We start from the raw sequence: 10,783 nt of genomic DNA, 5'->3' as shown, positions 1-10,783 counted from the left end.
ACTATGGCCCAACACATACTGCTTTATTTCAATCTCAGTCTCAGGAGGCAGGTAGTTTTTTGTTTCGTTTTGGGTTTTTTTGGTACTAGGATACTTGAAGGATACTCTCAAGGATACTCGACCACTGAGCCACATCCCCAGCCTTATTTTCTATTTTATTTAGAGACAGGGTCTCACTGAGTTGCTCAGTACCTTGCTTTTGCCAAGGCTGGCTTTGAACTCTCGATCCTCCTGCCTCAGCCTCCCCAGCCACTGTGATTACAAGTGTGTCACTGTGCCTGGCTCAGTTACTGTTTTCATTATCACTATTTTATAGGTTGAGGAAACAGAGATCTCAGAGGTTAAGGGATAAAGCTGGGATTCAAAATTAGTTCTCTTCACCATTTTTGTTTTATAGCCACTCTGGGTTGCGATCCCAACACTTACTGTTTCTTCTTCATGTTCCCAGCAAAAGGAATAGGGACCTGGGCTTCTAATTGGGGTTCACTTACAAGAATCTCTTTGCCTCATTTAAAATTTAAATAGGGAAAAAGTTTTATAAAAACAGAATTCAGTTAATAAAGGCAAAAGAAATGACAAAATTATAAAATCACCACTATGCAATCTTTAATGAATTAAAAGATCCAAGCTGGGAAGATCATAATTTAAGCCAAAGGCTGTTGGGAACTTGAAAATAAATCAGGTCAAGTACTTATTATTTCCTATGATTTTTTTCTTGCCCCAAATATCAGAACCTGAGTCTGAATAAGCCTCTAGACCAACTTACAGGAAAAGTGTGTGACAGTGGCACATATTTAATGACACTGCCAGAATACAACTGGATGAATCTATAACATGAGAAATTCTAGGCATATCACCTACATTTAAGAAGTGGCAAAGAAAAAAAGAGGAAGATATGAAGTATTTTTTAAAAAATATTTATTTAGTTGTAGATGAACATACAGTATCTTTATTTATTTATTTTTTATGTGGTGCTGAGGATTGAACCCAGTGCCTCACACATTCGAGGCAAGCACTTTACCACTGAGCTACAGTCCCAGCCCCACTATTAAGTATTTTTAAAGTGACATCAACAAAGTGCAAAGTGTGAATCTTACTGGATCCCAATTCAGACAAATGAATGTGAAGACATTTTGAGATAAAGAAAATTATTTTTTATTATTATTTTTTTTATTATCAGATGATACTAGATAATACTAAAGAATCACTATTAATTTTGTTGGCAACACATAACAGTAGTAATATAACAGTAGTACTGTTACATACCTTATGGTTATTAAATCCTTACAATTTTTGAGGGAACCAAATACAACACTCTACATGGAAATATCTATACCTTCATATCGTTCTTTTGTGGAAAAGCAAGCTTTATTTCAAAGTAACCCAAGAAGAGAAGAGGGGTCAGGGGGAACACATTTACAAACTGGATGGGAGCACACAGATACTGTATCCATTTGGCAAAGGCTCAGTCAGAAGTCTCAGCAATTCCTGCTGATCCTCCAATACCTACTCAGTTTCCTCTTCAGGCTGAAACTAAAGAGTAGTCTTGAAGATGCCCATGATGTCTTTGTTATCCAAACACACTCCCATTTCAGGAAAGAGGACACCTGGGGTCTACTTTCTGGGGGATCTGATTAATTATTAAAAATAAATATTTACATTGAGAATATAGTTAAACTAGTAGCTTCCTTCACATTTTCACATTTTAAAAAGAACTAGAGGTTTCATGTTTTAAGCAGTTGATTGGTAAAGATCCTGTCTCCATTTTATAGGAGATGGATTACATTCAATTACTCCTTACAACTGAAAGATCATTCCATTGCTTTTGAAGTACTGGATGGGCTGGCATCTGCGATGGTAGCTAAATAAATGAGATTTCTATGTAACACATGCTGGTACCTAAGAGGGAAAAATAAGCAAAAAGTAGAGGCTTATTTTCATTGACCAAAAGCAAAAAACTGGAAGAGAATCTACTTACTCTAGTAGAATGGCTTATCCACTGATTGGATGATTCAGTATTATAACCTTCTTGCATAACATATTCAAGGAAAACATTACCACTTCTATACCTCTTCTACCTCTGTAGACCTAGCCACCACAATTTCTTGCTTAGACTCTAGGAATACTCTCCTAGATCTACCTTTGTGGCCCCATTTTATTCTTCAGCAGTCTGAGTGATCATTGTACAATTTAAGTCAAGATCATGTCACAAGGATTTAAAACCCCTCCCCTTCTCATTCAGAGTAAAGCTGAATCCTTCTTATGCTCTACAAGGCCCTATGTGATAAGGGCCTTCAGTGACTTCTCTGATCCCATCCATGGCTTTTCCTTTGTGGCCTTCTTGTGACATGAAGGTATTCAGAAAACTCATACCAGGGAGCTTTTCTACTTGGTGCTCTCTCTGCCTTATTTATACACACAGGTATGTGAAGGAACACATTAAAAGAGTACAGCCCTCCCCACATTCCCTATTTTATTCATTTATTTTGCAAGCTGGGGATCAAACCCAGAGCCTCATTCATGCTAGGCAAGTGTACTACCACCGAGTTACATCTCTAGTCTTCTGCATTATTACCATTCAAAGCATTTAATATTATGTGCCTAATTATTTGCTGTCTCCCTGTAGATTCTAGAGTCTACAATGTCACCTCCATGAGAGCAGATTGCTATCTTTTTTTGCTAATAATTCCCCACTACCTCAAGCACTGCCCTCTACAAGAATGGATAAGATACCTCCAAAATTAATGTGTTTACTACAACAATTTTTTTTAATAAAAAAAAAAATTAGTTTTTTTTAATATTTATTTTTTGATTGTAGTTGAACACAATACAATTTTATTTATTTATTTTTATTTGGTGCTGAGGATTGAACCCAGGGCCTCGAACATGCTAGGCAAGCGCTCTACTACTGAGCCACAATCCCAGCCCCTTTTTAGATGATAGATTTTTATTTTGTTTATTTATACGCAGTGCTGAGAACTGAACCCAGTGCCTCATGCATGCCAGGTAAGTGCACCACTGCTAAGCCACAGCCCTAGCACAACAATTTCTAAATCAGTGAGTAAAGCTCCCCATTCAGGAAGACAAATCAGATCAGGGGTCAGGAAGCATGATCTTGTGAGAAAAAGTTCAATAGAAGATTTTGATAAGTTTCCCACCCCTGCATTAATAATTCACAGTATCAAAAAAAAAGTGTTGCAACCATTTTTCATATAGAAAAATGAGAGGGTTTACTATAACCTGCCAAAAAGAAAAGTGCCAAATGTCAGAGTCAAACACAAAGATTTACCCTTAATAGATTTCTTTACTATTCTATTGAGGTATTCAGTGAGGAATGTAGGTGACTTTTTTGTTGTTATTGTTATCAGGAATTGAACCCAGTTGTGCTTAACCACTGAGTCACATCCCTAGCCCTTTTTATTTTTTTATATTGAGACAGAGTCTTACAAATTGCTTTGGGTCTTGCTAAGTTGCTGATGCTGGCCTTGAACTTGAGATCATCCTCCCGTTGCTGGGATTATAGGTGTGTGACACCACACACAGCTTGTAGGCAATTTTTTTAATGGGTAAGGAAAGCACGGCACCCTTAAACATTTCTTCATAACAATAAAATATCTTCTATAAGAAATGGGGCATAATTCCTGGACTAGATTTGGAAAAACAACTCAGACTCTACTTTGTCTCATTTTGGAATTTGGCTACAGAGGGCATTAAATTACTACGTAGAAGTTACCTTTGGTTTGGAAATCCTTTCTTGGTCTTCGACTATGTCACTCACAGATTAACTACAAGTCAGAAATGGGAGGGAGTGGGCTGAAGATGTGGCTCAGTGGCGGAGTGCCTGCCTAGAATGCATGGCATGCACAGGACCCTGGGTTCTGAGTTTGATACCTAGCACCATAAAGAGAGAAAGAGAGAGGGAAAGAAATGAGAGGGAGTTTAGCAGCCAAATTATCTGATTTTCTTACTTCACGAGGAGATGAAGCAATATGACCTATGATGATAAAGGGGCCATCCCCATCCCATCAAGGGAAGATGGCTTTGCAATGAGAATAATCAAGTTTTGAAGAAAGAGACACATTTAACTCCAGGTTCAACAATATACTGGTTGTATACTCTTGGGCAAAGAAGTAACCTCTGTACCTCCATTTCCTCAACTGTAAAATTTCTGGGATCCATCACCCAAAACTCCTAGTTAAGGACAGCTGCTGCATCATCATACTGGCTTCCCCTCCACTCAAAGTTCAGGGGCGGGAAGGAGATACTTACTGGACACACTCATTCGCTCGACCCTTGTTCTGATACTCCACGATACAGCGGATCAGCTGGTCATTCTCCTCCAGGAGCTGAAAGATCAGGAGAAAAGTCAGAGCAGTGTGACGTCAGAACGGCGGCGAAGCCTGCGCCGCCCCCGACCCTCCAAGCCAGGATGTCTTGCTGCGGTTCCTTAAACGACTTAGTTCCTATCCTACTCCACACCCACGGCAGGTCAGCTCGCTAGGTGGACTACAGGTCTCAACCAGGGTCGGGTCACTCCAGGAAGTTCTCCTCACCACCCAGTCCCTCTGGATCTCCACTCCTCTCAGCCCATGTAGACATTCACCTGCTGGATAGTCTCTTGATTGACTTCCGCCTTGCCCCTCATCCAGTCAGGTACAAAGGCCACCGACATCGCTGGGGGCCCGGGTCGGCACCCCACCTCAGAAAAAGACGCCCACCGCGCGGCCAGATAGACGCTATCTCGGCGCGGAAGTGCCCAGGCGGGCGGAGCTACCCTCTCTCCCTTGACTGGGTCCTCCAGCCTGTGAGGCGGGACCACGAGGGACGTCACTTGTGATTGGACGCAGAGCCCACGACGGGCGGGGCTATGATATTGACGTTGATTGGGCCCTCCTGCCTGGGGCGGAAGAGGCGTCACTTGTGATTGGACGCGCAAGACCTCCTCTACGGTCCCCGCCCCTAGGGCCCTGGAGCGGTTTGCGCTTGCTGGGAGGGTGGTGACCTTCCTTATCTTCAGCTACTGGAGTTTTGAGCTGTGTGTGTAGTCTGCATGGGCCGATTTCTCTGGTTCACCCAAGATTCGTGGCTTAAAACCATATAAAAGGCTCCAAGTAGCCAATATGGCTCTTTCGATATTGCCTTGGTGCCTCTGGAGCATGAACCATGGGTATAGCAGGGCCAGGAAGATACCGGTGTTGCTTTTACTTTTTGCTGAGGAGAAACTCTCGCATATAACTATATTACCCTCGGTCACTAGTAATGCTTATTATATTTACAACCCTAAAAAGCACCAGTATTTTATCCATTTTACAGATTAGAAAACAGATTAAGTGGGCTGGGGATGTGGCTCAAGCGGTAGCACGCTTGCCTGGCATGCGTGCGGCCCAGGTTCGATCCTCAGCACCACATATAAACAAAGATGTTGTGTCCGCCATAAAACTAAAAAATAAATATTAAAAAAAAAAAAAAAAAACTAAAAGAAAACAGATTAAGTAACTTGCTCAAAGTTCTTAGCTACTAATGGCCAAGTCTGTGTCTGAACACAGGCAATCTGGCTTTAGAACTCCCCTGTACTGCCCATGCAGCATACTGTGAGGGTGTTTTGCTGCAAGATTCTACGAGGAACCTGGGCCTACCCTCCTGTGCCATGTAGCTGCTTTAAGTGACCACTAAAACTTTGAACTGATTGTATCTAGCCCATCCTTGGTGGACATGCTAACAAAGTTGGTTTTCCCTGAAGCACACAGACGGCCATGGGCACTGCATTTAGGAGGGAGATCTTAGGAGCTTATACTCCTCCAAGGGGGAACTTTCTAGAGCTCCATTTCTCTGAGTGGCTTTACTGGGCTCTCCATGCAGACTCCTTGCATTCGACCTTGTTTTTTTTTTTTTTTTTGGTGGGCACAATATTTTTATTTTATTATTATTTTATTTTTATGTGGTGCTGAGGATCGAACCCAGTGCCTCAGGCATGCTAGGCGAGTGCTCTACCACTGAGTCACAATCCCAACCCCTCGACCTGTTTTAAGAATCAGCTTTCATCTCATTTCGTAGTGAGGTAAATTCAATAAGAAGTAGGACAATATACTTGAGCTGGGGCAAAATTAAGGGCTTCCTGGTTCCCAAGCACTATTACCCTATATCAGGATCTCACCTAAGGAAATTTCCCCAAAGATTGTACAGAACAGAGTGGGCAGGGAAAGACCCATTAGAGCAGGATGCACACCTTGCATAGTCCTCTCAGCCTTATTCCTATTTAGACAAGTGAGGAATGATAATAACATGAGGTGGTGTTAATAGGGACAGGTGCAGGAACCAACCTGATCCAGCATACAGGAAACACCCTCCAGGAGAAGAGATATCTTACTATGAAGAAGTGGAAATTACGCAGGTGGCAGGAGTCTAACATCTGGACTCTTTTAGGAGTAATTGGAGCCAGAAGAGTGATGAAGTCAGAGATGTATCTCGGAATTTTCCTGGCTATAATATGGTAAAAGGTAGGTCGGGAAGCCCTATGAGAAACAAAAGGAGCAGTGAGAAGTGATGTGCAGGCCAGTGATTGAATGGGAAGGGAAATTAAGGATAGCTCCAGGAGTCTGGGCTTTGGCAACTAAAAGACTAGTGATGCCATTAGTGGAGGAGAAGGTGGACTGGAAGTGAGGGTGATACATTCAGCACAGTAGAAATGTATTGTTTGGAGTGATGTCATACAGAGATGTTAAAGTTCATAGTTAGCTATTTGAGTCTGGAACTCAGGGACAAGGGCTGGGTTAGAGATATAGCTTTGAGAAACATCAACTGTGGGGATTGACTGGAACCATGTAGTGGATGGATAAGACTGCCCAAGGAGAGTGTGCTGGTTTCCCTCATGGCAAAGGAAAAGAAATTGCAATAGAAACTGAGTGGAGAAAGAGATTAAAACCAGAGGAGTGTAGGGTCATAGAATTGAAGGATAAAAGAGCAACTGAGAAGGAGAGAGAGATTATCAATGATAAATTTTTTTTTAATTATTATGAAGCACACATATTTTTTTAAAATATTTATTTTATTTTAGTTGTCGGCAGACACAACATCTTTGTTTTGTATGTGGTGCTGAGGATCGAACCCGGGCCGCATGCATGCCAGGCGAGCGCGCTACCGCTTGAGCCACATCCCCAGCCCTATGATAAATGTTGAAAAGTCAAGCAAGATTAAGACAGATCCTTGATGTCCTTGATGAGGGCAGTGTAAGTAAAGAGGTAAGGCAGAAATCAAAACTGAAGGGGACTGAGAAATGATGGGAAAGATAAAGCAATGGAATGTTCAAACATAGACCACTTTTTCTAAGAGATTTGGCTATTAAGGGATCAAGGAAAGAAGATGGTAGCTGGAGGGAAGCAGAGTCCTTGGGAGCTGACAGATATCACGTTGATGTTTGCTCTTTCCTCAGTGTAGGAGGCACCTAGGAGAACAAAGAGGGGGTGAGGAATGGGAGATCTGAGGGCATATAGGAGATTTGGAATTTGGTGTTGGGGAGAACTAAGAAAGAGCAGACCTGTCAAGCCTAGAACTGCCGGATGGCTCTGAGGATCTAGTTAAGGTTGGCAGTCTACTTAACACTGTGATTTCTGTGGTTGTAAGATTTTGTCCAACAGCATTGACAGCAAGGAGAAGGCTCAGAGAAGACAGAAGGTTGTCTGGAAAGGTGGAGCACCACCAGGCAGGTGGAGCATTGCCAGGCAGGTGTGACTGTGTAAGGGATGTAAGTGTATTGAGAAGAATGTTATAGAATGATGGACCCTGGACTCTTAGCTGATGGGGAAGGAAGTGAAAACTAAAAGGAGTTGATAAATAGAACAAAGTAGAAAGACAACTGGACTGGAAGTTTCCACAGACCAGAGAACAGTAGGAGGAATTCAGAGATTAGCTGTAGGACAGGTCAGAGATCAGTGTCTGAAGTTATACATAATTAGAGATGGAGGTTTTTTTGTTTTTTTGTTTTTTAATAGTACTGGAGAATGAACCCAGGGCTTTGCACATGCTAGGCAAACTCTCTACCACTGAGCTGTGTCCCAACTCTTTTTTTTAAAATTTATTTTTAAGGTATAGATGGACACAACACAATACCTTTATTTTTATGTGGTGCTGAGGATTGAACCCGGGCCCCGCCTGTGCTAGACACGCACTCTACTGCTGAGCCACAATCCCAGCCCTTCCCTTTTTTATTTTGAGACAGGGTCTTGCTAAGTTGCCTCAAACTTGTGATCCTCCTGCCTCAGTTTCCCTTAGCCAGGATTACAGGTGTGCACCACTGTGTCCCACAAGATGGAGTACCTCTATGGTGATACAGAGGTCCTGGGAATAGAGGGCTGAAGAGGCTTTGGAAGGGAAAGCCTATGAAGATGACAATGGCCTGGAGCCAAAGTGACCAATTACTTGAGATAAGGGCTAGAACCAGAGCTACTACATTTTACTGCTCTTGTCCAAATTGCTGGTGTCTGGGCCACACCAGCTGCACCAGTCAAAAGTATAAGGCCCTATTCTAGAGTACTCACATCACAGATTCTAAGAGCCCAAAGCTCCACATTTGAAAGCTTCAGAATTTTATAGGTCTAGCACCTGTTTTCTCTCCTTATCTAGCCTTGGCATGTTCAATTTAGTCTTCTCCCCAACTCTGAATCACCTGTTTGTTTGTTTTTTTTTCTCCTTTGTGCCTGTTATAACTTAGCCCCATTATCACATGGTCCAGTTCTGACTCATTGTGGGAGGGGACTACACAGGAGGCAGTGATATCTGGAGCCCATCTTGGACTCTTAACACAAGTCTCTTCTGTTTCTATTTTGTAATTTGTCTCTCTGTAAGCTCTGTTTCCATTTCCATCCATGTGATAATGACTTTCAGAAATCTATGTTCAGCTCAGACCTCTTACCTGAACCTGTCTGTCCAACTGCTATGTTGACACCTCTACTGGGGGTTCTCCAGAGGAACAGAATTAGTGAGCTATAGGACAGGGATTTATTAGGCAAATTGTCACACATAATTATGGAGGTGGAGAAACCCCACAGAAATCCCATATAGAAATCCCACCTATAAGATGTAGAACCAAGGAAGCCAGTAGTATGGTTCAGTTAAGTCCATTTTGACTTGGACTTGGCCTTGAGTCAGGGAGACAGTTATTGTGTAATTCCTTGTCTGAGGCTGAAGTCCTGAGAAAGTGAGGAGTCACTAGTGAAGTTACCAGAATTAAAAGGCTAGAAAACCTGGAATTTTGATGCCAAAGGCAGGAGGAAAAATGATGTCTCAGTTCTGGAGGAGAGAGAGTGAATTTCTCTTTCCTTTGTCTTTTTGTTTTATCCAGCCTCTCAGCTGATTAGATGGTGCCCATCCACATTGAGTGAGGGCAGATCTTCCTCACTTTTTCCAGTAATTAAAATGTCAGTCTCTTCTGGAAACACTTTATAGACATATACATAAATAAAGTTTTACCACCTTTATTTGGGTATGTCTTAATTGAGTCAAGGTGACATTCAAAACCAGCATCACAATATTCTACAAAGACGTCTCAAAGGTACTTGAAATTCAGCTTGTCTAAGACAGAGATTGTAATCAGTGTTCTTTTCCAAACCAGACTTCCTTCCAGCATTCTCCATATCTGTGAATGTCTCCACTATTCATCCTTCCCTCCAAGGCTGAACAGTGGCATCATTCTTGAATCTACCTTATCCATCCTTCACATCCAGTTGGTCACCAAGGCCTGATGATTATGTTCTTCATTTCTCTGCAGTCTGCTCTGTTCTCTTCCTCTTCACCAGCAACCCATTTCACACTCCAACTCCATCCTTTCTTGCCCAGATGACTGAGGTTAGTTCCACCACAGCTTCATTGAGCCGTCTTTATTTTAATCTTAACTTTAGCAGCCAAAAGTGATTTTTTACGAAATGCAAATGTGGTTTTCTGCTAAACTTTCCACCGTGGCCTGTGAAAAGGGCCCCATGGTTCAGCTCCTTCTATTCTCTCTAATGGCTCTCATTCCACTCCTTTACTCTCTACACTTTGGATGTCTTTTCTTGTTTTTTTTTTTTTTTTTGGGGGGGGGAGGGAAAAGGGATGCTAAATATACATAACATACATTTTGCTATTCAGTAAAGTTTTATGGCATTAACATTTACCTTGTTGTGCAACCATCACCACTATCCATTTTCAGAGCTTTTTCATCTTTCCCAAATAAAATTCTGTACCATTAAACACTAAATCCCCATTCTCCCCTCTCCAGATTTCTTTCTATCTCTCAAATTTGAGGAGCACTCTTGCCTTCTACATAGATTTCTTTATATATGCTGATCTCTCATTCTGAAACACACTTCCTCTCTGCCTAGTGACTACTACTATTTCCTCTCTCCTTTGCCTAGTTATTGCTTGCTACTCGGGGAATCCTCTGAGTCAAGGTTAGAAGTGCCTGCAATCCCCCACCCCACCCCAAATCCTGCTCCTGTCAGCTGAGTAGTTGGTATTTATGCAGGTTTTAATTGTTTTGTGCTCTCACCTATCTAGTCATCCATGAGTGTCTCCGCCCCCATCTGGGGTGTGCCGCTCAGGGGTCGGACTTTGGCACCTCCTCCAGGCTGGCAGTGGGCCGTGTTCTTAGGTTTGCCTATCTCGGGCCTCCCGCCCGGCCGCGCAGACCGCAGAACCCACGCCCGGGAGAGTCGCTCACTCAGGCACAGCCTTCCAGCCTCCAGACGTCGGTCTTGTCCGCTACCCGCAGAATTCGAGCTTAGACCACGAAACCTGCTCGCACCTCCAG

The 10,783-nt window shown here is 42.5% G+C and overlaps 1 protein-coding gene across 1 annotated transcript; it reads right to left on the bottom strand.

Moving 5' to 3' along the window:
- Window positions 1–1,131: 1,131 nt before the first annotated feature.
- Ss18l2 (SS18 like 2) lies at window positions 1,132–4,778 on the bottom strand. Its single transcript, XM_076869400.2, has 3 exons — window positions 4,604–4,778; window positions 4,270–4,346; window positions 1,132–1,899 (listed from the first exon to the last, which is right to left on the bottom strand). The coding sequence occupies exons 1-3, from the start codon at window positions 4,670–4,672 to the stop codon at window positions 1,812–1,814; spliced, it is 234 nt and encodes a 77-aa protein (XP_076725515.1). The 5' UTR covers window positions 4,673–4,778; the 3' UTR covers window positions 1,132–1,811.
- Window positions 4,779–10,783: the final 6,005 nt, after the last annotated feature.

Source organism: Callospermophilus lateralis, chromosome 1, assembly GCF_048772815.1.
Source record: "Callospermophilus lateralis isolate mCalLat2 chromosome 1, mCalLat2.hap1, whole genome shotgun sequence".
Classification (NCBI taxonomy): domain Eukaryota; kingdom Metazoa; phylum Chordata; class Mammalia; order Rodentia; family Sciuridae; genus Callospermophilus; species Callospermophilus lateralis.
The sequence above is the reverse complement of the archived record's forward strand: the minus strand, read 5'-3'. Positions and strand labels throughout refer to the sequence as shown.

What these genes read in the sequence shown, in the direction of transcription:
- Ss18l2 (XM_076869400.2), bottom strand. Translation starts at nt 4,672, where the DNA reads ATGTCGGTGGCCTTTGTACCTGACTGGATGAGGGGCAAGGCGGAAGTC. An exon ending in ATCAAGAGACTATCCAGCAG is followed by an intron (nt 4,347 to 4,603) that starts GTGAATGTCTAC and finishes CTGATCTTTCAG; the next exon opens with CTCCTGGAGGAGAATGACCA. An exon ending in CGAGCGAATGAGTGTGTCCA is followed by an intron (nt 1,900 to 4,269) that starts GTAAGTATCTCC and finishes TTTCCCTCTTAG; the next exon opens with GTACCAGCATGTGTTACATA.